Below are 25,543 nucleotides of genomic sequence, written 5' to 3' on the forward strand. Positions count from 1 at the left end.
GAAAGCTTGGATTACATGTCAAAAAAACAGTCCTGTTGCCTGAAGAAGGCGAGATTGTTTGGAGAGAGGGGGGGAAAAAAATCAGCCTAGTAGCGTGTGTGTTTGTAGGAGACCGCAGTCTACCTCTCCTCCTTCCTCTTCCTCCTCCTCCTCCTCCTTCCTCCTCCTTCAGCCGCTCATCATGCACGGACTCACCGCGTTGTTGTTGTGGCTGCAATTCATCCTCCTGTACGACTACACCACCAGGTATATGCTTTTACACGTCCTTTAACACCGCCTCGGGTGTGGGTACATATCAATAATGGCCCTCAGTCGGTAGACAGCAGGTCACAGAGCGTCGCCAGACGAGATTTACCCGGCGCAGTGTCTGTCTCCTTGCCTCGCTTCGGTCTGCAGTCTGCCTGTAAACACAAGCGCCGCTCGCAAAGATCGTCGCTGTTGAAATGATGGATCACTTCGCGCCGAACCAGCGCTAAAATGTAGCCTATGAAACGGGGATTCCCAAACTTTTTGGGTCCAGAGTACTACAGAGACATTTTTGACTAGTCCCTCTCCTCATAATCCTAACAGTATAAAACGTAACTACCATGTGTCCCCCTCAATGTCGTAGGAAGCAAAATCTTCCCCTTTTAGGGGGAATTAAGTCACAATTTGCCAAATAACAAATTCATATTTTTTAGGAAAAAAATTGTAATGTTCTGAGAACGATGTAATATGTTTTAAGAATAAAGTACTAATTGTTACAAGGACAACAAAGTTCTTTTTTGTGTGTGTGATGAAGACGTAATCTTACGGTGATAAAAAGTGTATTTTTCCAAGATAAAGTCAAAACATTATCATATTAAAGTCAAAGCTCAGGGTATTAAGGTCATATTTTAACAAGTGAATTTTAAAGATGCAACTACTATTAAATCTTTTATCCTGAAAAAGATGCCTGTATTTTATTTGTTGTTGTTGTTGTAACTTTAGGCTGAGAAAAAATAAATAAATAAATAAACCAGGACTCGATGCAAGGACTGTAAAAAAATCATTTGGTTCATAAATTTTTGGGGTTAAAAAATAAAAGCAAAAATAATTTGTAGTCTATTACAAGAATAAAGTGCAACAACAAATGAAGTCAGTAGATATATTTTTAAAAATAACCTACGATATACCAAACTAGCTTCCATCCATCCATCCATTCTCTACCGCTTATCCGGGTCGGGTCGCGGGGGCAGTAGCTTCAGCAGGGACGCCCAGACTACCCTCTCCCCAGCCACTTCATCCAGCTCTTCCGGGGGGATCCCGAGGCGTTCCCAGGCCAGCCGAAGGATGTAGTCTCTCCAGCGCGTCCTGGGTCGTCCCCGGGGTCTCCTCCCGGTGGGACATGCCCGGAACACCTCACCAGGGAGGCGTCCGGGAGGCATCCGAATCAGATGCCCCAGCCATGGGGCCCGGCCGGGCACAGCCCGAAAGGGTAACGTGGGTCCCCCTTCCCATGGGCTCACCACCTGTGGGAGGGGCCATAGGGGTCGGGTGCAGTGTGAGCTGGGCGGTGGCCGAAGGCGGGGACCTTGGCGATCCGATCCCCGGCTACAGAAGCTGGCTCTAGGGACGTGGAATGTCACCAAACTAGCTTATTCAATAAAATACGGGGAGCACGGGGAGAACATGCAAACTCCACACAGGCGAGGCCGGATTTGAACCCGGGTCCTCAGAACTGTGAGGCAGATGTGCTAATAACCAGTCATCCGCCATGCCGCCCATTTATATATATATTCTATATAATAAAGCAAGATGACAAAAAAAAATAACCACAAAAAAAAAAACCAAAAACAGTTATACTGTACTGTTACATGTCTATCATGCAGTAAAATATGCTCAAACGGCCGAGCAAGAGTGATACGTCTTTCATCTCAACTCATCTTTGCTCTTCGCTCTCCCGATCGGTGGGATGGAAATTCGGGGCGTTGATCCAGTTTGGGCTTGTTTTGCATATCTCTCTCTCTCTCTCTCTCTCTCTCTCTCTCTCTCTCTCTCTCTCTCTCTCTCTCTCTCTCTCTCTAGTCAAATTAGAGCCATTACAAGTCGTAAAGCGGGTTACGTAAATTGCAACAACAAATACGATTTTCAACGTTTCAGTGACAGAATCTTGGGAATACTGCCACATTCGCATGCATTTTTTTTTATTTTTATTTTTTTACATGTAACGAAAGACTAGATGTGATGCCATGGCTGCTGTTGGAAAAGAGCACTATGTAGGATAATATACAGAGTGGGATAAAAGTAGACCGTATACACAGCAGCACGGTGTGGTAGTGGGAGTGGTTAGTGCTACACAGAAGTGGGTAGTAATGCGCTTCATTCACTCCGTTACATTTACTCAAGTAAATTTTTCGATAAACTGTACTTGTCAGAGTACTTTAAATGCCCTGTACTTTTTACTTTTACTTGAGAATTTATGTGAAGAAGGATCGATACTTTTATTCCGTTACAATGATCAACATCCGTTCGCTACTTTTATTTATCCATTTGCGTGTGGGCGTCTATTTTTAGACTCCATCTTTGACTTCCGCATAGGGTGGCACTAATGTCATTGACTCCAATTCACAAATCAGACGACACAAAGCAGTCACATGACCACGCACGTAGCCTTCGCGGGCCAATCAAAATAACTCATTTTGGCTACAAAAACAGCAGCGCGAGTGTGTTTACTTTACAAACTCCCAAAAACAACAGCTTTGTCATGCAAATTCTGACTGCCCAAACTTGGATATTTCAGCCCACTTCTAACTTGAGAAAACAGCTTGGTAAGTTACGGATGTTTCTGTTGTTTGTTTTTGGGCAGTTAAAATTTTAAATGGTGGCAGGTCTGTGTCGACTATCAAATATATATTTTTTTATTTTATTTAATGTTCATGCTCTCATTAAAAAATAATAATAATAATCAGAAGTTACTCAAAGGTTACTCTTTACATGAGTAATTTTTTCATTGAGTACTTTCTTGAACCGGTCGTCAGCCAATCGCAGGACACATAGAAACAAACAACCATTCACACTCACGTTCACACCTATGGGCAATTTAGAGTCTTCAATAAGCATAACCAAAATTCACCTTCCCCCGAAACTAGAATATTATGTAACAAACAATCAAGAAACAACATTATTTTTAATGTAGAAATTAGGTATTAATTGCCCTCTGGAAAGTATTTTTCCATTTTCATTTTCAACACCGCTTATCCTGGTTAGGGTCGCGGGACGCTGGAGCCTATCCCAGCTGACTTTGGGCGAAAGGCGGACTACACCCTGAACTGGTCGCCAGTCAGTCACAGGGCACATATAGACACGGACAACCATTCGCACTCACATTCACACCGTCACTGAGTGGGAACTGAACCCACGCTGCCTGCACCAAAGTCAGGCGAGTGTACCACTACACCATCAGTGACGGAAAGTATTTTTCCAAATGTTTAATGAATCTACGTAATGTATGAGTACTGAAATAAATGGAATTTTCAAACATATTTTAATGTATTGATATGTTCCTGTATGTTTTCATTGATTTAATTGTAATTGTTCAATCCATTAACCTTAACGAAGTTTCTTCAATCATTCAATCATTCATTCATTTTCCGTACCGCTTATCCTCAGTAGGGTTCCGGGCGTGCTGGAGCCTATCCCAGTTATCTTCAGGCGAGAGGCGGGGTACACCCTGAACTGGTCGCCAGCCAATCGCAGGGCACATAGAAACAAACAACCATTCGCACTCACATTCACACCTATGGGCAATTTAGAGTCTTCAATAACCTGCCATGCATGTATTAGGGATGTGGGAGGAAACCGGAGTACCCAGAGAAAACCCATGCAGGTACGGGGAGAACATGCAAACTCCACACAAGCGGGTCCGGGATTTGAACCCTGGTCCTCAGAACTGTGAGGCAGACGTGCTAACCAGTCGTCCACCTTCCTTCAGTCAAAAAAGTCAAATGATTTTTTTTTGCTGTTCTTTATGACTGCACACCCGTCAAAATAGACAATTACAGTACGATTACAATTATTTCATGAGCTGTCTTTCCCCATCAAGTGACATATTCCTTGTCCGCAACATATTATACCACCACAATGAAAAACTTAACCAGACTGCTCTGGACAAGTTTAAGAAAATGTTCAAAGGAAATGTCGCCCTTGACTCAAACAGAAAAGCCATTGTAGGTATGCGCATATATATATATCTATATATATACTGTATTTAGTTTTTAAAAAAACAATATCATTGGTTCTCTTTTTAAAATAAGGTCCTTTTGTTTTTGCAGCCTCCAGCTTCTCTTTGCCCTCCATTGTCGCAACAGCCACTGGCTTCTTTTCACACTTCAGCATTGCATCCTCCGGTTTGACTCTCGGTACATAACCTTTATTTACTATTTTATTCTAGAAGTGAAATAATGACTTAAAAAAACAATGTGCACATTTCTGGCAATTAGCAACCATGTAAATATCACAGACTGATAACATGTTCATGTTTCGTCGTTGTCAAACAATGCAGGTATTGCTCAAAATGCTGACGTGGCTAACCACTCTGGGGAGCTGTGTGAGTCCTTGACTCGGACCTCCAACCTTTTGCCCCGTCGCACCACATGGGCACCAGTAGGGTGTCATCAGTTCAGATCAGTTGCTATGTAGCCTTACTATTCTTTTTTGTTGTTGTTCAGATATTGTTCTGTCTTCTTTTGTACAGTGAAAATATTCTTCAAATAACTAATCGCACAGTTAAAAGCATCATTTTGTGTATCACACAAAGAGCAGTTGTAAATACTTTCTTCTAAACAATACCCTAAGCTTAAAAATAAAACCTTCTCAAATTAATGTCTATGCTTTTGGCATGGAAATCCTTGATGATCTTTGTACACTCTTATGTGTAGGTTAATTATGTGCTGGATGAGAACAGGCCAAACAATGAAATCATCATAAAGGATCAGCACACCTGCCTCACCCAAGAGAACCTAATAACCCTAGGGCGAAAACTGAACATGGATTCAATGGTTTGGAACAATTTTAGTTTAAATGGATAACACTCGTGGAATAAATAAATAAATAAATAAATACACATATTTAAACAGGTGGGGAATGCTTGCTTGAGGCTCATCGAGGTGAATGTTCAGCATCAGGTTTGTGTACTGATAATATACAGTAGTTGTGTGACAAAGGGGATCAAGGAAGGAGTTTATATTAACAAAGCTTGAGCTGTTGTGTGATGGTGGAAAACTTTTGACTCAAGACTATTTTCCTTGTTGGTCATGAGGCCTTTATACACCAAGAGTACCAATACGTATTAAGGTTACTATTTAAAAAGAATTCTGGCAGTCACATTCCTTGGCCTTGGCCAAACTCTGTCACTATTGTTCATGGACAGTCTCGTTCCTCAGACTTGCCCAAATTGTGTCAGTTGACAGTCAACTTTCCAGGTTTTTACTTTTTATTTATTTATTTTCTTAATTCATAACAGGACTGTTGGCCAGCACATCAAACCCAGAACATGGTTAGAGTTCTCAAGCCTGGATATTGAGGATACATTTTTTTTTGAAAACATCTTCAATGATGGTGAATGTCATGATTTGGGCTGATGCTTGAAGCTTACACACATTGTTTGATACTGTATTTAAGCTGTTCAATTTTATAGCTTGCTTGCTAATTGACTACGTTAGTGGTGAGTGAAAGCTTGATTCTGAGGGGGGGGGGGGGAAATGTCCAACAGTGATTTATATTCCAAACATGCAGCTATACCTTTCCTCCACTGGCATAAGACACATCAGCTTTGTTTTGGCATGCATAGACAGAAAATAAAGTTTTGATGTATTTGCACATTTTGCAGTACTCCTGGTATACTATCATGGGGGTTCCATTTGATTTTAAAGGTGTAAGTATGATGCTACTACACGTATAGTGTATATCACCATAACGTTTAATTTGCCTTTGTTATTGCGTAGGTGGTGGTGCACAATCTTATTGAAGAACCTGGGGATTGAAGGGTACTGGTCTCTTAAACATTGAAGATATAGTAGGACTATGAGGCAGCATGTTTTTCAAATGTTTTAAATTAATCTTTGCAGTTATGGTCGCAGATTTGCGCATTATACCAACAAAGGCGCTCAGATGGCCTGCAGATCTCTGCGACCAGTCTTCCGCATCTCCAGGCAGAGGAAATATGTGCTTGACATGGTAAGAGTTATGAATAATATTTTACAGACCCTAATTAAGTTTGTCTGGGGCTGTCAAATTGTCATTGTTGTACATACATGTCCAAAATGTAATAAGCATCCCATTCACTTTAAGAAACCTCAGATCTCTCTGATCCGGGGCAGTCAAGGTACGGTCAAGTCCTCTCCCGGGGGAGAGGTCAGTCCCATCTTTCAGGCAAGCATCAATATTTTATTGTATTAAAGTTATGGAAGTGAAGCACATTTATGAGCTGATGACACACACTCACTGGCTAGTCATCAGTCGGCACTCTACATGGAGTGCCGACTTGACACTTCTTCATCTGAGAATCATGTGGCTATAACAACATTTGTACAATCTGAAATAAACAAAAAAAAAAAAAAAACGAAAACATGTTTTGCCAAGAATACTGACTTTGTATTTGTATTTGTATACTGACATTCATGAATTGTCGCAAAAAAGCCACAAAAAGGCCAAAGAAACAGCAAAGTACATGATATCTTGCCCAATAATGCTGATCTCCCATGTGACATCATCCATGAAAAAAAATACAAAAATACAAACGCATGATTTCTTGCCAATAATGTCTTCTGATGTGAAATCATCTATAAATTGCTGCAAAAATGCCAGTGAGAAAGCTAAAATGTTTTGCCAAATGCAGATTTCTTTCTCTCATCCATGTGTTGCTGAAAAGCCTGAAAAAAGCAAAACACACAATGTCTTGCCAAATAATTTTTCACCTCTTGCATGACATCATCGATAAATTCTTGCAAAAAAATCCAAAGAAAAAGCGTAACGCATGTTGCTGTGCCAAATAACTCCAGCACAGCATCATCCATGAAGTGCTGCTAATAAAAAGGAAAATGTACAATCTGATTTAACAAATTACATCACCCGTGTAGTTTTGCGCAAAAAAAGAAGCCACAAAATGCCTAAGAAAACTTTTTTTTTTTTAATTATTTTGTTTTGTTTCCAACATCAGGGCCATTCTGGTCTTTGAATAATTTGTCCTTGATTTTTGCACTCAAAGGCTGCCACCCAGAGGGAAAATGGAGCATCTCATGCCTCAGACTGTTATGCAGACAGAACTGTACAGTTACAGTAGTCTATGGATGTTTGAGGCCTAGGCCGGGAATAAGGGGAGTTGGGAATTACAGGGCAACGGGGGAGCATGTGATCCTTTGAGCACACAGTAAACACAATCATGCAGAGCGAAACCCCTAAACCCCACCTCGGCCAAACCTGCTGTCGCCCCCGCCCCCTCTGACTGCTGTGATTGTCACAGTAATCACGGTCAGCTTTCTTCACTTTATAGAAGCATCATTTGAACGGCGTACATTATCTCAACTCTGGCAGGAATGCAACAATTACCACTGAGAGGAGAGAAGAGCTACAAAAATCCACGGTGGCCCACCCAAGAGACCAAATACAGTGAGTCACTCGCTAACAAGTGCTCACTGTACCAACATGACCCGGTTTCGTCGGAGAATGAAGAGGGTTGTCGACTTGCATTTGTTAAATCCTCCGATTAAAATCCCTGCGAAGGCCGCCAGCGGGCCCACCTACCTCGAACCGTCCGGCCTGGAATCCATTCTCACGCTGCACTCATGTGGAAATAAGCCTGTTTACCACCAACGGCTCGCACATGCTAATGAGCATCTGTTTGTTTTCCGTCGTGCTCATGCGGGAGGAAGGGAATTTTTCTGGTGGAGAGGTGGATAATAGATTATACGCAGACAACAAACCAGGTGTTTGACAGAGGCCTATTTGGATCGCACAGGGATCCACAATGTCTCCTGTTCTAGTTTGAAAGTAGAGGTGTACTTGTGTATGGGGGCCCAGGTAGACCTGTACGTTCCACCGGTGGCTCCAAACCATCAGACCGTGGACTGGTACCAGTCCATGGCTCATTTGGTACTATACTGGTATTCTGGAGAGACTTAACCAAAAACTGATTGATCATCAGAGTCTGAAAGAAGTTTTATTTTTTTATTTTACCTGAAAATGCCTGTGTCCTTCTGGAGGAACTGTGTGAGGCCGATAGGGATCTTGTTCACGAGGGAGGCGAGGATGGATTGTGAGACCGATAGAAGAATGTCTGCAGGTACTGAACAGAAAGGTACAAGTTTGCAGGTGAAAGTGGCTTCCCATCTGTTTGGCGTCACTTAGCGATTGAGACCAGTCATGTGGGTGGGACTCCAGGGAGTAGTATTCCGCCACAGACCGGTTTTATTTAAAGCAATGGTTTTACAGCACAGCAAATAAACAAATAAAAAAATATTATGAATACAACTCACCATTATACGAAATGTAGTTGTAATTAGTGAAAGCCCTGTGCTTGTTTTGCTTTAATTAGCCAGTTCCAGTGGCACGGCGGGCGACATGTTTAGAGCGTCAGCCGCACAGTTATGAGGACCGGGTTTCAAATCCCGGCCCCGCCTGTGTGGAGTTTGCATGTTCTCCCTGTGCCTGGGTGGGTTTTCTAGTACCCGAGGGCTCTTCTCAGAGACTTGGTACCAAAAGAGTCCAGTCTTCCTATTAGGCGCGTTGCTTGTTACCATTGCAGGGATCTCATTTGATGTGCATCCTGCGTCTGAGACGCACAAAAAAGAACAGGGACGCATAAAACATGATAAATCTGTGACCGCAGATGCACAGATGCACAGCATTACTTACCTATGTACATGTGTTGTTGCTGAAGTTCTTCAGTGAATCATTATCCACTAAAAGAGTCCTGTCTTGGTACTACCCAGTAGCCAATCAGAGGCGGTAGCAGTAGGGCAGGTTATTGTTCCATAAATACAACGCAACGACCAGTCATTTTTTTTTTTACTTCTCATCGGGAAGTTCCCAAAGGGAGCACTTATTAAAAGTGCATATACCGTATGTGAAACGCCATTATGAAACAAAACAAATGTTTTGAGCAAACATAACCTCTAAAATGATTCAGTGGTTAAGATTTGTTTATTTAAAATATGTAAAATTTTTGAGACTTCATTCAGTGTTGTGGCAAGATACCAAACAGAAAAGGGGAATTCTAACTTTTATTTTTCTAATGTTAAGCACTTTATTTGAACATGTATATATATTTTTATTTACATGCTCTCTTTCACCAGGACACAATCAATCCAGGGGCCTCATGTACAAAGACTTGCGTGGATTTCCTCCTAAAAACAGAAAACGTCGTACGCACAAAAATATTCAGATGTATGAAACTCTGCGTACTCATGAATCCAAGCACATTTCCTTCGTACATTCCAATCAACGTGGAAATGAGCGCACGTTGGACTCCTCCCTGTCCATGCCGACATTTGAATATGCAAATCACATTTAAATGCACCTGAGATGCCTATCTCTGCATGATCAGAAAAAAAGGAAAATGAGTAAGGTAATGAAGACAAATATTTTTTTCTGAATGTGAAGTTGCTCAATGAAGTGGAGGCGCAGTACTTTTTTAAACACATTTTAATCATGTGCAACCGATGCACATGTTCAAATGAAGTAAATTCAAAGGACTTTTTTTTTTTTCCCCCAGTGCATGTGCTGGAGTCACGAAGCGATTGTGAGGGCAATAGGCGGCACAAATGATCGCCTCGATCAATTAATAGGTGTCCTCACAAATATCAGTGGTTAATTAAATACACTGGTTAACAAATCAATTCTGAGTCCTAGCCTCAATTGCATTGTTGAAATCAAATGTTGCCGGGCATGAATTGTTCATCAGTGCTAATTATTCATGTGTCTCTGGTGTGCAGATTTAAGAGAACAGTTTCTCAGCATCACCTCTAAGTGTCGCCAAAGCACCAAAAGCTGCTGAAACGTGCGTACGCCACGCAAGCCATGCAGTTGGCGTGAGGCACCGCACATTTCCACGGTCATGTCACTCTTGATACATCTGAACTTTACCGTGAAAAAGAACGGACGCCACGTTTTTGTGCGTACGCACCTTTTGTACATGAGGCCCCAGATGTTTTTATGTGTCCCAGCTTTTTGGGTTTAGAGCTGATTTTCAGGTAACCACACCAAATCAGAGCAGAGAAGGTAGAGCTGGTGTGGCATCACTGTTTTGTGATATCACGATCTTACAAAAAGCCCATAAAAGGACCCCCGTTACTTATATAACGCCTCCATTTCTATGACGTTTGCATCACAAAAAGGGCAAAATTACATAATGGAGTCTGTGTATTGTGGATGACAGGTGGAAAACAGTAAAATGCCCAAGGTAGGGACGAAACCACTAAGCATGTGGTGTATTGAGGACAATTAAATTCGCTTGCTTGCTAACAATTATGCGCCTTTGAAGTAAGGACTAGATAGATAGATAGATAGATAGATAGATAGATAGATAGATAGATAGATAGATAGATAGATAGATAGATAGATAGATAGATAGATAGATAGATAGATGCGGCACGGTGGACGACTGGTTAGAGCGTCAGCCTCACAGTTCTGAGGTGCAGGGTTCAATCCCCGTCCCCGCCGTGTAGAGTTTGCATGTTCTCCCCGTGCCTGCGTGGGTTTTCTCCGGGTACTCCGGTTTCCTCCCACATCCCAAAAACATGCATTAATTGGAGACTCTAAATTGCCCGTAGGCATGACTGTGAGTGCGAATGGTTGTTTGTTTCTATGTGCCCTGCGATTGGCTGGCAACCAGTTCAGGGTGTACCCCGCCTCCTGCCCGATGACAGCTGGGATAGGCTCCAGCACGCCCGCGACCCTAGTGAGGAGAAGCGGCTCAGAAAATGGATGGATGGATGGATATATATATATATATATATGTATATATATATATATATATATATATATATATATATATATATGTATATATATATATATATATATATATATATATATGTATATATATATATATGTGTGTATATATGTATATATGTGTATATATATATATATATGTGTGTATGTATATATGTATGTATATATATATGTATATATATATATATATGTATATATGTATATAAGACACTGTTATTTGCAGGGATAGCGACTGCAGTATTGTCACGCAAATAATGAGCGCCCTCTATCGATACATTGGTGAAGCACAAAAACAAACCTGGAAAAAGGTTTTCCACGTCTTTGTTTCTCGTCGACTCTTTAAAGCGGGTACCTCGCTACTGGAAGTATGAAGGGGGAAAAAATAAAATATGTGTAAAAAAAATTAAATAAAATATTTCATGATTGGGATAGGCTCCAGCACGCCCGTGACCTTGTGAGGAAAAGCGGAACGCAAGATGAATGAATGAATGATTCGATCATCTGCGTGAATTATTGTCTCTCGGTATTCTCACGCAATTAACAAGCGTTTTCTCCCTGTGACTCGACGAAGCACGCTCACAAAACGGAACATGATGCGTTTTTTGTTTCTATTAGACTTTTAAAACCGAGGACCTCAATGTCGGAAGTGATCGTTTAAAGACTTCCGGTTTTTAGCTAAACTAATCTCTGTCGTTTACGTTTCTGTTTAGGAACGTATTGCAGTTTACATAAACATGATTAAAGCTATATTAATATTTAACAACCATGGAAAGCCACGGCTCATCAGATTCTATCAATATTTTGTGAGTATTACTGACATGCGACGTTTGTTTTAATTTTTACTAATCCCACGAAATCTCCTGACAATCGTGTCTTTTTGTTTGTCTACTAAGCATTTGCTGGTGTTAGTTTAATTTATATGTTTAATTTCTTCCACTAAAGGTGAATACACGTCTGCGTTTTAATTATGTGCTACCAAAACATGCAATATTGGTGACTATGTTGTTATATGCTTTTGCCTATTGGTGTCTTCATGTTTTAGCATGATTCAGATTCAGGAGGACCAGTGAGGTTTTCATACTGGCCTTGACACAGTGGACTAGCTCTACATCTTCAGAGGGGGCATGATAGTTCACCCAATCGCTCTGCATGTGTTTTGTGGACCTTTCTTTTAGGCTTTTGACCTTGTCCCTCGAGGGGTCCTGTTGGGGGTGCTTGCAGTATGGTGTAAAAGACCCCCTGATACGGGCTGATCAATGCCCATATGACTGGTGTCAGAGTTTGGTTAAAATTGGTGGTAGTAAATCGGATTGATTTAGGGTGAGGGCATGGCTGTGCCAAGGCTGTCTTTTGAGTGTGTTCCTAACTTTAACTTTAGCTTTTTGCAGATGATGCGGTTCTGTTGGCTTCATCAAATCGTGAGCTCTGGCTCTCACTGGATCGGTGGTCGGGATAAGAATGAGCACCTCCAAATTTAGCATTTTTTTTTTCTTTTCAATAGGGCCACAGAATTTTGACATGCACTATATTGCCAAAGGGTTTCGCTCACCTGCCTTGACTCACTCATGAATTTACTGTAAGTGACATTCCAGTCCTAATCTAAAGGGTTCAATATGACATTGGTTCACCCTGTGCAGCTATAACAGCTTCAACTCTTCTGGAAAGGCTTTCCACAAGGTTTAGGAGTGTGTTTCTGAGAATTTTTGACCAATTTATTAGAAGCGCATTTGTGAGGTCACACACTGATGTTGGATGAGAAGGCCTGGCTCTCAATCCACTCTGATTCCTCCTAAAGGTGTTCTATTGGGTTGAGGTCAGGACTCTGTGCAGGCCAGTCAAGTTCATCCATACCAGACTCTGTCTTCCATGTCTTTATGGACCTTACTTTGTGCAGTGGTGCACAGTCATGTTGGAAGAGGAAGGGGCCATCTCCAAACTGTTACCACAAAGTTGGGAGCATGAAATTACCCAAAATCTGTTGGTATGCTGCAGCATTCAGAGTTCCTTTCACTGGAATTTAGGGGGCCCAATCCCAGCTCCTGAAAAACAAAAACAACCCCATACCACAATCCCCACCAACCAAACTTTACACTTGGCACAATGCAGTCAGACAAGTACTGTTCTCCTGGCAAGCGCCAAACCCAGACTTGTCCATCAGATTGCCAGATGGAGAAGTGTGATTTGTCACTCCAAAGAACACATCGCCACTGCTGTAGTCCAGTGGCGCCATGCTTTACACCACTGCATTAGACGCTTTGCATTGTACTTGGTGATGTATGGCTTGGATGCAGCTGCTCGTCCATGGAAACCCATTCCATAAAACTCTCTGCTCACTGTCCTTGAGTTAATCTGAAGGCCACATGAAGTTTTGGAGGTCTGTCGCGATTGACTCGGCAGAAAGTTGGTGCACAGGTGGCATTCTATCACAGTTCCACGCTCGAATTCACTGAGCTCCTGAGGAGGTCCCATTCTTTCACAAATGTTTTTCAAAACAGTCTGCATGCCCAGGTGCTTGATTTTACCATTTCACCTGTGGCCATGGAAGTGATCGGAACACCTGATTCTGATTAGTTTGGCAGTGTAGTGTAGGTTAGAAAATATTCCATTCATTTCTTTATTTAACATAAACTACATTTTGTCAACATTTTCTTTTTTTTTCCTCTTAATTGAATTTATTTTAAAAAAAAATTGCTCTCAGTTGGGCCTCTTTTTCTTTTTAATTTTCAACCAGGCTACAAAATTTTGACTTTTTCTTTTCTTCTCCGTAGCGCCACAAATTGACAAATGTATTCTGATGATGTTAAGTGTTTTCTAAAATTACACAACTTTTTCAACTTTTTTTTCTGTCATAATTTTTGGGGTATTTCCATTCAGTAAGGCCACAAAGTCCAAATGTTTTTTTTCTAAATAACATGACTTCAGTAATAGTGTTACGGCCTCTTTCTTCTACATTACAACTTTATTTTTCTTGATATTAAAACTTTTTATTAACTTAAAAAAACAACCTTACACTCATCACATTACTTTTTAAATGTTTGTTGTATCATTATATCAACAATAAAAAGATTACAAAGATTACTTTTTTCCTCATTTTTTTCCGGCTTTTCAGTAGGATAGCAAAATAATGATTTATGTTTTTTCAAACCACAATGGATGGAGACTCATAACTTGACAACTTTTCCCCTCATAGTACTGCAATTTTATTTGATTTGTAGTATATATTTTTTCATTCATAATTAGGTATTAAACAGTGTATTGTGTTTTGTTCCAGGCAGAGGACATGCAGCAGCAGATCATTCGGGAGACGTTTCATTTGGTGTCAAAGCGGGATGACAACGTGTGTAATTTCTTGGAGGGTGGAAGGCAAGTTGTCACCGCAGTCGCACCATTAAACCTACAGATGGAGCCAGACTAACAAAAATTTGTGTGAAGTGCAATAAAACCTGGCTAATTACGGGGGACTGAGACTGAGCCCTGTTGAACCCCCCCCCAAATGCTTACAATTGCTTATATTGATAGCTTAAACCCTAAATATGCTCCAAAGGATGATCCTAAAACACTTAAATATCATTTCACACTCATTTTATAACATTACCCTTAAAAATAAGTCTTACAGATAATTTGATCATGACCGGACCAAGCCAATGTAGCGCCTTATGTGAAATTTTATATGGTGGCCCCCTCCAGCAACGATTTAAGATGACATAAATGTCAAATAGCAATAATTTTGAACCCTTCGATGCATAAGTGGGTGAAAAAAATGACCTGGAGAGGTCATTTTCTTGCAATGTCTTTGTAATAGAAACTGATCATAAGTAAACATTCCAGGTATTCCTCCCCAAAAAAATTTGGGCATCCTGCTGTAGCGTATATTAGTGTTTAAAAAAAAAAAAAAAAAATGCAATTAATGTGTTAAAGAGGTTGGAGGATAAAATTTGCGTTATCTTTCATTCCCCGGGGTCTGTTTCAAGTTAAACGGGAGGATGGGTTAGGATTGGGCACACATAGACAAAGAACCATCATCAACCAACAATGGGCAATTTTGTCTTCAATCAACCTACCATGCATGTTTTTGGGATGTGGGAGTAAACCAGAGTCCACGGAGAAAACCCACGTAAGCACGGAGAGAACGTGCAAACTCCACGCAGGCGAGGCCGGATTTGAACCTGGGTCCTCAGAGCTGTGGGTCAGATGTGCTAACCGGTCGATCACAGTGCCGTGCTTTTGTCTGTATGGCTACATATTGATCAATAAGCTTGCTTGTCACTCAAATCATTCTCGTCCTTATAACCTTTTTCCCCCATCCAAAGTGTCATGGCTGCAAGGTATACCAAAGAAATTGTGCTACAGATGCTATTTAACGAGTCAGTGACGGAATAGGACTAAAAAATATTAGACAATGAGGACCAAGACTATACTCCAGGTGGAGGCGTTGGCCATCCACTTGAAAATGTAATTCGACACAATCCTATGGACCTTGTCACAAAGGTTAAAAAAGTACAAAATAATAGTGCTTCAAACATAAAAAACAGACTTGTCTGGACCAAAATTTAATATCTAATATAACACAAATGATTATTCTTAGCCAAAATTACATAAAACAGATTGATTCTAATAAGGGTCATTTTTGACCCACTTATGGAATAGTGTAGGGTCCAGTCACTCGTGCATCTAAAGGTTAACATTTTTTTTATTGTTTATATAAATTTCATTCTAATTTAATTTGAATATAATTATATTAAAGGGAAATACCCTCCCCCCAAAATAAATACAAAAATAAAATTTAAAAAAAATTAAGATGGATTGATGGATATATATATAATAAATAAATAAATAAATCTTACCCGATTTTGCTCCACCCTTGAGGCCGCAGCGCCCTTAGAATTTGCTAACACTGCCCTATGGGCAGGCCGGCCTTGGATTTGATCATGAACAAATGCACAAGAAGTGCATGTGTACATTCACCTGTGGCGAAGACTCTCTGTAACTTCTTCTGCTAGCAACCTAGGCTAAACATACCTCCTACCTGACATACAAAGATCTTGGTCTCTCAGTTGAGATGTGTCACTTCAACATATTTGACATCAATTACTACTTTCTGTTAGCCAAGGCTTTTGCACCATCTTTTGCCGTTTCAGGGCATTACAGAAAGAGCACAAAAATACACTGAGCGCTACAGACAGGTGAATCTTTTAGTGAATAGCTGAAGATTGGTTTCATAGGAAAAAAAATGCCAGTAGGTGAATTTGTGAAAAGAAAACCACGATTAGGCGGGTGTTTCCTGTATTGCATAATAAGCTGGAGTTTCTGGTGGCCTTCCAGTCTCATCGGCGGCTCCGACTACAAGCTGATCTACCGCCACTACGCCACACTCTACTTTGTCTTCTGTGTGGACTCGTCCGAGAGTGAGCTCGGCATTCTGGACCTCATCCAGGTTAGCTGATTTTTTTTCTGATTCATCTGTTGTCCAAATTTTTCATTTCTCTCTGTGATTTCCTTCCCTGTGAATGTTTGATTATTTTTAAACTACAACATTTGTATTCGACTGATAGTCCTGGTTTGACACTTGTGTGCAGGTGTTTGTGGAAACGCTGGATAAATGCTTTGAGAACGTCTGTGAACTGGACCTCATATTCCACATGGACAAGGTGAGAGAGCGCAAGGAACTGGTGAACTACCTCAAAAAGAACACTGCAAACTAAATGGATTTTATCTTGTTTCAGTTTAATACTGATTACAGACTACAATGGACCTTTGTTATTTTTTGGGGGTTAGGGATCTGAAAAGGAATGTAATGGACGCACTGCCATATATATATATATATATATATATATATATATATTTTTTTTTTGTAATTTTTAATTTTTGTAAATAATTGCCGGTGGTACCTTGATGGCTGCCCAACTTAGTTTTTTGAGTTACGAGCAGTCGATTGATTGTTTAAAAAAAATAAATTAAAATGTTTCTTTTGATCTTTTTTGTGTTTCAAGCTTACATTTGAACAGTCAAACACACACATACAAAATAAATAAATAACTATAGCTCCAGGGGGATCACACTCCTCAGCCTCCCTGGTGAGGTCGATTTGGGGTTGCTGGAGAGAAAGGTCTGTCTGGAAATCAAATTTCAGTGTAGTTTTTGACCTGGCCGTGGAACAGTGGACCGGCTCTACACCCTTAGTAGCGTTCAGATTGGTGGTGTGTTCGCCCAACCAGTCTACATCTGTTTTGTGGACTTGGAAAAGGCATTCGACCATGTCCCTCAGGGAGTTGTGTGGACAGTACTCTGGGAGTATGGGGTACCGGACCCCCTGATCAGGGCTGTTCGGTCCCTGTATGACTGGTTTCAGTGTTTGGTCCGCATTGCTAGCAATAAGTCGAATACGTTTCTAGTGAGAGTTGGACTCCGCCAAGGCTGCCCTTCGTCACCAATTCTGTTTGTTACCTTCATGGACAGAATTTCAAGGCATAGTCAAGGTGTTGAAGGGGTTCACTTTGGTGATGCCAGTATTACGTCTCTGCTTTTTGCAGATGATGTGGTTCTCATGGCTGTGATCTTCAAGTTTCGATGGAGCGGTTTGCAGCCGAGTGTGAAGTGGCTGGGATGAAAATCAGCACCTCCAAATCTGAAACTATGGTCCTCAGTTGGAAAAGGGTGGCATGCCCTCTCCAGGTTGAGGAGGAGGTCCTTGCCCTAAATGGAGGATTTCAAGTATCTTGGGGTCTTGTTCACGAATAAGGGAAGAATGGAGTGGGAGATTGACAGGGGGATTGGTGCAACGTCTGCAGCGATGCGGAATCTGTATCGGTCTGTCGTGGGGGGTGCTAAATTTTCTTATGAACCAAAGTGAGGCCCAGCAGAGAAAGTTTGGAAACCACTGATTTAGATGATAAATTGCTCTGTTGGCCAATCCTTTTAATATAGTTTTTAATTTCTTTTTCAATAGTTGTGTATTGAAAGGAAATGCTTTGGCGTTGACAAAACATTCACCCTCATGAAAATCACTTCAGAAATGAGCAAGTTACAACTTAATTTCAATGTCCATGCATTGCCTTCTTTGGGAATGGCGACCTCCCCAACATGGCCGGCGCCTAGGTATGTTGGTGAGGCGGGCTGCTACAGGGCGCTGTCGTTTCTAGTGTACATATCTATGAGGACAATTATTTTGACTTGATTACGTGAGCTACGTGTGGAAGACCTCAGCGCTGAACCTTCACCAGCCTTGTTGTTTGACTCTGTATTTTTGAAGAAATTGTTAAATGTTTTCATCCAGCCTAATCACTGAAGAATCACCTCGACTAGAATTAAAGAACTGGGTATTTAGAGGTCATATTGAATGTGTCAGTTCTGCTTGTATCGAACAGTACACTCCAACAACGGCCTGAGTTTCCGAACGTTCCAGGGCAAAGAGCGCCTGGAGTGAACTTCCCAACGTACCCTCTGTTGATATTTGGTGGAGATGTTGTATCTGCTTAAGTGCTATGTAACTTCATGTTTGTGAGAAGAGTGTGTATCTGTATTACAGTGTGTATCTGTAATGGGGTGTATCAAGGAAAACGTGTATGCAGTGTTGTGTAAGCTTGCAGCCAGTAATTTCTATCACTAGAGGTAAGTTTTCTATGAAGAATTTTGGATGGAACCCGAATTGTTTGTAATTGTTTGTCATTCGTAACCCAAGGTTCCACTGTTGTCTCATTTTTAAAAATATATGTATTGCAAACAACTCTTCATCTTTGTTGGGGCACTTACTTTTCCCTTCCAATAACGATCCGGACCTTTCTCTACGTCATCTGGAGAAGTTTACCACACTGTTTTCTCCAAGGAGCCTCGCCGTCCTGTCATACCTCGACTAGAATATTCTATCACTCCGCTGTACTCTGTCAAGATGGTCTGTCATCAGCTGGTGGCCAATACAAGCTATGCCTCTGCCAGCATGGCGCCTTTGAAGGAGCAGGGCATTTGGGCGCCATCTTGAGACGTTACAGAAAGCGCATAAAAATATGCTGATAATGTGCAAATAGGTGCGTTGTTTCGGAAATAATTGTTAGTTAGGTACTCACCTACTCATGAATGATGAATCGTAAATACCTGGGGGTTCACTATAGTGTACTTGGTTGTTTAATTTCACACTGGATAGGTGGGAAGTCACTCCAGGGACCCAGCTATTTGGCTAGTTCAGGCCATATCAAAGATTGATCGTGATTGAATTTTCTTGGCAGGAAGCGGGTGTCGTGAAGCGGGTGTCGTGATATTGTGAGGTTTGGCGCACTCCAAAATATTTCCCTGGGAGAAAGTAAACCAGTGAAAGTGAAATAAGGATTTATCAAAACAAGACTTCTCGTGTGTCACAAGATGATAACATTATACATTTTTATAGCTGTATTAAATATGTTTTTGTACTTTGCACTCAAATGTGACGATAAAGTATACAGTGAATCCTCATTTTCTGTGGGAGATTGAGACTGAGCCATGCTACATACAGATAGCGAAAACCCACAAGTGATGAAAGGGGTTTATATTGAACTGTAATAGCATATAGATGCTACAAGAGAGCAGCAAAGGACTACTTTTATCGAAATGAAGCTCCTCAACTCCCTTCAACAGTTCCTTGGCCCCAAGATGCCACTAGATGTTGCCAAAGCAATATCAGTTTATCAGTTTATTTTTGAAAGGGGACAATGCAATTTCATAAAACACATGAAGTACACATGGTTAAAAAAGCCAGAATTAGCCAGAAGGCTAGTTTTCATCTGTAGTCCCCTGGCCATGATGTAAAAAAGCAGTAAAATACATCTACAAGACAATATAATACAGGATACATAATCAAACTATACTATTAAGAGAGAATAAAACCCTAATTTTTTTGATCATAACAAAAAGACAACATAACATACTTGTCTTTTAGTGTTGGCAGCTATAGGTGTTAACTAGCCACATTTTCAGTTTTTTTGTGAAGGCCTTGTATGTTGTAAGCAGTTTAACCTCCTCAGGTACTGAGTTCCACTCACCAGCGCTCCTCACTGACCAGGCTGACTTACTGAAAGTGCTCCTGCGCAGAGGAATGAGACAGTCACCTCTGACAGAGCCTCGAGTGACACGCTCAGAGCTGTTTCTTTGGCTGATGAACTCAGCCAGAGGAGCTGGGGCCAAATCATGCAGTACTTTATAAATCAAATTTAAATCTGCAAATATGTGAAGACTGTCCCAGTTTAAAAGACTGTATTTTTTTTAAAATTGCACAGTGATGATAGTGCCTTGGTTTTTTATCCATCACTTTAATTACTTGTTTGTACAAAACTTCCAATGGTTTTTTTGCATTCTGACCAGCCTGGGACCAACTGGTTATGCAATAGTTAAAGTGACTAAGAATCATTGAATGCAGGTAAATTTTTGCAGCTTCAGGTGACATTTCATTCCGAATTGCACGAAAATTTGCGAGGTTTAATTTGATATTTTTACACAATTTGTCAATATGGGCTTTAAAGGAAAGCTGTGAATCTATTATTAACCCAATATATTTGTATTGGCTGACAATTAGCATTTTTTCCCCATTAACAAGTATTAACAAATACTGTTCCTGCTTTGGCCTGAGCACAAAAACACCGAATAGGTGAAGTTTTCAACAAAGATCGGAGCATAGGTTCTCCCCAAAAATCTGCGAATAGGCGATATCACTAATCCCAAACCGCCAGTATGCTCGGGTTGAGTCTATAGCTTTTTAGTGAATAGCAAATTGTTCAAAAAGTATTAAAACATTAAACAGTTGATAATATGCATTCAAAACCTTAGAGAAGGTCAAGTAAAGTTTACCTGTAAATGTTGTAGTGCATTTTAGGTTCATCCTAAAATTTCACCTGAAAGCCAACTATCCGGATAGGCCTAACGTTTTGTGAATACTGCATTTGGAGAAGAAACTTTACCAGACATGTGAATGCAATTAAAAGTGACTAAACTCTGTTTGCTGTGTCAAATATTGGCAGCAGTTGTTGGCTTCTTCCCGTTTCCTAACCACAAGCCGATGTGTTGTCACGCTTTGCCGCAGGTCCACTACATACTGCAAGAGGTGGTAATGGGTGGCATGGTCCTGGAGACCAACATGAACGAGATTGTGGCTCAGGTGGAGCTGCAGAACCGTATGGAAAAGTCGGAGGTTAGACTACTCGCCCACACACATTCAAGTAATATATCTATTGATGGAAATGTCTTGAAATGGGGATAAAGTTGCACAAAGTATTTGACCTCCATTTTTAACTCAATGCTAGAGTGATACAATAAAAGCTATTAGATGAAACCCAGATATAAAATATACATACGGTAATGTGATAGAAAAGCACTGCGTTCTTTCATTTCCCTCTGCTACCAACTATGACTTAACATAGGACCTACAAAGTGTGCAATGGATAGATAGTCATATAGACAAATGTACTTACAACCCACACACATTCATGTAATATATCTATCAATGGAAAAGTCTTGAAATGTGGATAAAGTTGTACAAAGTGTTTGACCTGCATTTTTAACTCAATGCTAGAGTGATAAAATAGAAGGTATTAGATGAAACCCAGATATAAAATATACATACAGTAATGTGCAAGAAAAGCACAGGTTTCTTTCATTTCCCTCTGCTACCAAATGTGATGATTTAACATAGGACCTAGAAAGTGTGCAGTAGATAGTCATATAGACAAATGTACTTACAGATTTAGAGGGATACAGACAGATGGATAATTGATGGTTGATGACTTAATGGACAGATGGACAGACGGAAGGTTAGATAGGCAGACAGACAGATTGAAAAACAGATTGATATATCGACTGATTCATTGACAGATGGATAAACAGGTAGATGGATATTGTTGATAGACATACAGGCAGACAGAAAAATAGACAGATAAGTAGACAGGTGGCTGGATGGTGCAAGGTAGACATATAGGCAGAAAGAAAAATGGACAGATTGAGATAGAAACAGATAAATTTATGAGAAAATGGATAGACAGAGAGACAGTTGACCCCCATGGACAGATATAGCCAGACGAATGGAAGGAGGCATCGACGGATGTATAGACTTACACTTGGACCAGCTTCATTGCACATGCAGCTGAAGCAATTCTACAAAACGTTTTGGTTAAAGTCTTGTGATTGTAAAGTATTACTCTAATAAGGACAATGACATTATCTTTAAGAAAAGCATATATATTAAGAGAATATTCTGTGCAGGGCGGTCTGTCTGCGGCACCCGCTCGCGCCGTCTCCGCCGTGAAGAACATGAACCTGCCTGAGATCCCGCGCAACATCAACATTGGAGACATCAACATCAAAGTGCCCAGCCTCTCCCCTTTCTGAGTTCAGCTCTGCAGGGGGCGGGTGGGATCCAGTGCCCCCTCCTTGCTAGTACGCAGTGAACTTGAACTCTCCCAACCACGGCAGCATTCACGACTTCACATTCTGGCTGCTCTTGTGTGTGCGGGACAGAAGCTGGGAGTCGTTTCCGTGTTGTTGTTTTATTTCCGACGTACTGTCCTTGTTCAACTTGCACAATATTGTCAATGTGTGTTCCATGAAGTGGTGGTTGGGAACCTATGGCAAGGGGACCACATTTGTTGCAACACACATTATAAAAACAGCTGAGTTATTTGAATTTCGTCTTTTATGGCGAGTCACCAAATTTTGCTGTCATGCTATGCCCACACACAAAGCAGAAAATTCGAATCCCTTGCAATTTAGTGTCATTTATGTGTCTGGTATACTGTTGTCTAGTATATGGCCTGTAGTATATGCTTCAAATCTGCTAGCAATCAGAAAAATTCTGTCAGAGTTGTATGAGTTGGTCTTTGAAGGACATCTCAAAATGACCATAGTGACCTTAAGATGGCCGCTTCAAATCAAACATGGCAGACTCCATGTACATTGCAGGGCATTGGTTCTTGAGACTTTTTGGGGTTTAACTCATCATAAAGGTGTCTATAAAATGTCATAGTGCTATGTGAAACTAGCTTTGAGGTATGAAATTTCAAAAGTGTCCCGGTATGTAATAACAAAAACTCAAACTCTTTACCCTTCTTTCTAATGTATGTGATTCAGATTTGGTAGAAATCGGTCAAAATCTTTTGGACAAATTAGCTTTGAAAAATGGCAGGAAATTGACAAAATATCCCTCAAATGGCTGCTCCAGCCCAAAATGGAAGACCTGTGTCCTTCAGGTTTGACTTTTTGAGTTTTGACTGACTTTTGAATGACTTTTTTATGATATAAATGTCCACCCAATTCCATGTCAGTGGGTAAAACTGGTTGTTGGGGGCTCAATTTATTTCTGATTTTCCAGGGGGTGCTACTGAGTAAGTTTACAAGGCCGTGCTGTTCTTTTCCATAAATTTCATATGGCCCCTGAGAGGAAAATGGTTACCATAAAACATCCGATGGATGCGTATATTTCTGCGTGTTTAATATTTTATGACTTGGATGAAAAGCATATTTTCCTTCCTCAACTTGATGCTCATCACTTGTCTCGATTGCGAGATTTTCCAAACTCCAAATCCCCCCACCCCAACCGTAACTCGATCCCTTTGGCTCCCGTACAGCCTGGAATGATTCTTCTTCCAAATGCATGCCCAAACGGCTGCCTCTCCTCGGCGGACTGTCGTCACGATCCATTACTCCCGCTGTTTTGGGTGAATATTAATCTCGCTGACATATGCGTGGGTTCAGGAGTCACATGTTTCAGGAGTCACATGATCCCCCCTATGCACGGATGTTTTTAGTAACAAATATCTTCCTACCTCCAACTTCCCGAAAGTACATTCCCCTTACACCATTTCCGCTCAATAGTGCACCACAGATTTTTGGGAGAATGCACGCCGCCGAAGTCTGTTCCAGTTTCAACGTGACATTAAGGAGGCATGTTTATCACAAGTATAGACCCACAAAAAAGACTCAAGTCATGCCTGAAATGACAGGAAGTTTGCCATTTTGTTTTGAAGCCCCCACAAAATTGACTTGGTAGGTCCCACCGTTATTCCCCCCACCCCCCCAACTCCCAAAGCCAATTTCATTGATGACCATGAAATTTGGTAGGTTTGTCTATTGTGAACAAACCAACAAAAACGTCTCAAGAATCCATTCCTGAAAAGACACAGTAAGTCTGCCATTTTGGTTTCAAGCCAGCCCAAAATTTATTGTAGCACCTACCACGCAGTATTTATAAAAAAACCAAAAAAACAAATGTCACCTCACGAAGCCAATTTCACTTGGAGCCTATTTCACTGGGCTGGAGACTAGTTGGTGACCTGATGGCTACTCGAGTCTCCGCTGGCTGGAAAGGCAGATATGGAGTCTGCTATTTTGTTTAGAAGTGGCCATTTTAGGTCCGTTGCCAAATGGACGCATTTCCTGATGAACCAATAAATTTAGATTTTGTCCGATTCCTACCACAAATACGAAAGTGGTGGTCGATGGTACGTTGCGCAACATTTTGACAAGTTGACCAAATTGACCCCACATTGCCTGCGTCTAACCAAAATGGTGGACCTTCTGTGTCTTTTTGGGCTTGGGTTGCTAAGGCTGCATTTCAGGTTGGTAAGATCAACTGGTTTCAGGGGTTGTTGGTATTTTTTTGTGATCTCTACTCATGACAGACAAGCCTACCAAATTTCACGTTACTAAGGTCAATTGGCTTCAGGGTCTGATTTTAGAAATATTTTGGTTCATGTTCAATGCCATTTTTTTGTGGGGCTTCAAACCAAAATGGTGGAGTTCCTGTGTCTTTTCAGGCATTCTTGAGACTTTTCTGTGGGTCTACTCAGGACAAATCATGGCTACCAAATTACATATTGCTCATTTGAACAAGCTTTCAAATGGATGAACAGGGGAATGGATTTTCTGAATTGCATCAAATACCAGTACTGCCACAGGCTCTAAATGGCCCACTGGTCCTAGGTTGCCCACCCCAAATTTTTGTATGTCTTGTATAAAGTGTGTGTGTCTTATTTACTGTATTTAGTGCTTGAAATGTTGACCCAAGGAAGCATTACTGTCTATGAATAAAAGCTGCTGTCAGCCACAAACCACCTGCAATCGTTCTTGAGAAGCGCTCCAAGCGTACACTCACTGTATACCTTCGAGGAATTTTCCTGTCTCTATGCCATCGCAACTGTGGTTTGTTGTTACAGCCGCATTCTTTTGATCGCCCCCGTCTCTCCCCTTTTTTTTTCTTTTCATCGCCCCAACTCAAATATGGGGAGTCATCCTTCTAGGAAAACCTGCTGTAGCTCTCGTCGGCTCCACCCTTGCAGACTGTTTCCCATGAGCCGGCACTCATTCCAGGTCCTGCAGGCAAGCAGTGGACATACAGTCGCTGGTATGTACAACCTTCTACCTCAAAATGTGGAAAACTGCCTTTAATAGGGACTTTTTTTGGTTGCTATATTGCCTGTAATCCTGCTTTTTGTGAAAGGAACATATAAAAAAAACTTTCGGGAAAAACAGCTCTTGATGTTGAAAGCTTCAGTTCCAAAATGCTTTGTAGTTGTTATGACATACTGGAGTTTTTAATCCACTTTGACAAATCAAGTTCAGGACACTG

At 41.0% G+C, this 25,543-nt stretch overlaps 2 protein-coding genes and 1 long non-coding RNA gene across 12 annotated transcripts in view; 2 read left to right on the forward strand and 1 right to left on the reverse strand.

The window, feature by feature from the left end:
- Positions 1 to 111: 111 nt before the first annotated feature.
- Positions 112 to 25,025, forward strand: ap3s2 (adaptor related protein complex 3 subunit sigma 2). 7 transcript variants are annotated; one of them, XM_061765439.1, is made up of 11 exons: positions 112 to 246; positions 4,293 to 4,379; positions 5,849 to 5,893; positions 5,964 to 6,005; positions 6,087 to 6,195; positions 6,310 to 6,390; positions 14,237 to 14,328; positions 16,288 to 16,399; positions 16,542 to 16,613; positions 21,008 to 21,115; positions 22,183 to 25,025. In XM_061765439.1, exons 1-11 carry the CDS (start codon positions 182 to 184, stop codon positions 22,306 to 22,308), a joined length of 939 nt encoding a protein of 312 aa, XP_061621423.1. In that variant the 5' UTR covers positions 112 to 181; the 3' UTR covers positions 22,309 to 25,025. The 7 variants fall into 7 exon arrangements, with proteins under 7 accessions (XP_061621423.1, XP_061621425.1, XP_061621424.1 ...); XM_061765441.1 differs by lacking the exon at positions 6,310 to 6,390; XM_061765440.1 differs by lacking the exon at positions 5,849 to 5,893.
- LOC133474112 (uncharacterized) lies at positions 6,398 to 9,250 on the reverse strand. 4 transcript variants are annotated; one of them, XR_009787349.1, is made up of 3 exons: positions 8,872 to 9,250; positions 7,762 to 8,788; positions 6,398 to 6,890 (listed from the first exon to the last, which is right to left on the reverse strand). It is a non-coding gene; the product is annotated as an uncharacterized LOC133474112 (long non-coding RNA). The 4 variants fall into 4 exon arrangements; XR_009787352.1 differs by having other exon boundaries at positions 7,762 to 8,302; positions 8,493 to 9,250; XR_009787351.1 differs by having other exon boundaries at positions 7,762 to 8,134; positions 8,194 to 9,250.
- Positions 25,026 to 25,148: 123 nt separating the features above from the next.
- Positions 25,149 to 25,543, forward strand: part of LOC133474109 (aminopeptidase N-like) — a 34,161-nt gene continuing 33,766 nt past the window's right edge. Inside the window, exon 1 of the mRNA XM_061765438.1 lies at positions 25,149 to 25,318. The gene's annotated coding sequence lies outside the window, so the exon portion shown is untranslated. The remainder of the gene's footprint in view (positions 25,319 to 25,543) is intronic.

The sequence above is a fragment of the Phyllopteryx taeniolatus genome, chromosome 2 (assembly GCF_024500385.1).
Source record: "Phyllopteryx taeniolatus isolate TA_2022b chromosome 2, UOR_Ptae_1.2, whole genome shotgun sequence".
Taxonomy (NCBI): domain Eukaryota; kingdom Metazoa; phylum Chordata; class Actinopteri; order Syngnathiformes; family Syngnathidae; genus Phyllopteryx; species Phyllopteryx taeniolatus.

Coding starts and splice junctions, on each gene's coding strand:
- ap3s2 (XM_061765439.1), top strand. CDS start 182: ATGCACGGACTCACCGCGTTGTTGTTGTGGCTGCAATTCATCCTCCTG. Junction 14,329..16,287: donor AATTTCTTGGAGGGTGGAAG/GCAAGTTGTCAC, acceptor GTGGCCTTCCAG/TCTCATCGGCGGCTCCGACT. Junction 16,400..16,541: donor GCATTCTGGACCTCATCCAG/GTTAGCTGATTT, acceptor ACTTGTGTGCAG/GTGTTTGTGGAAACGCTGGA.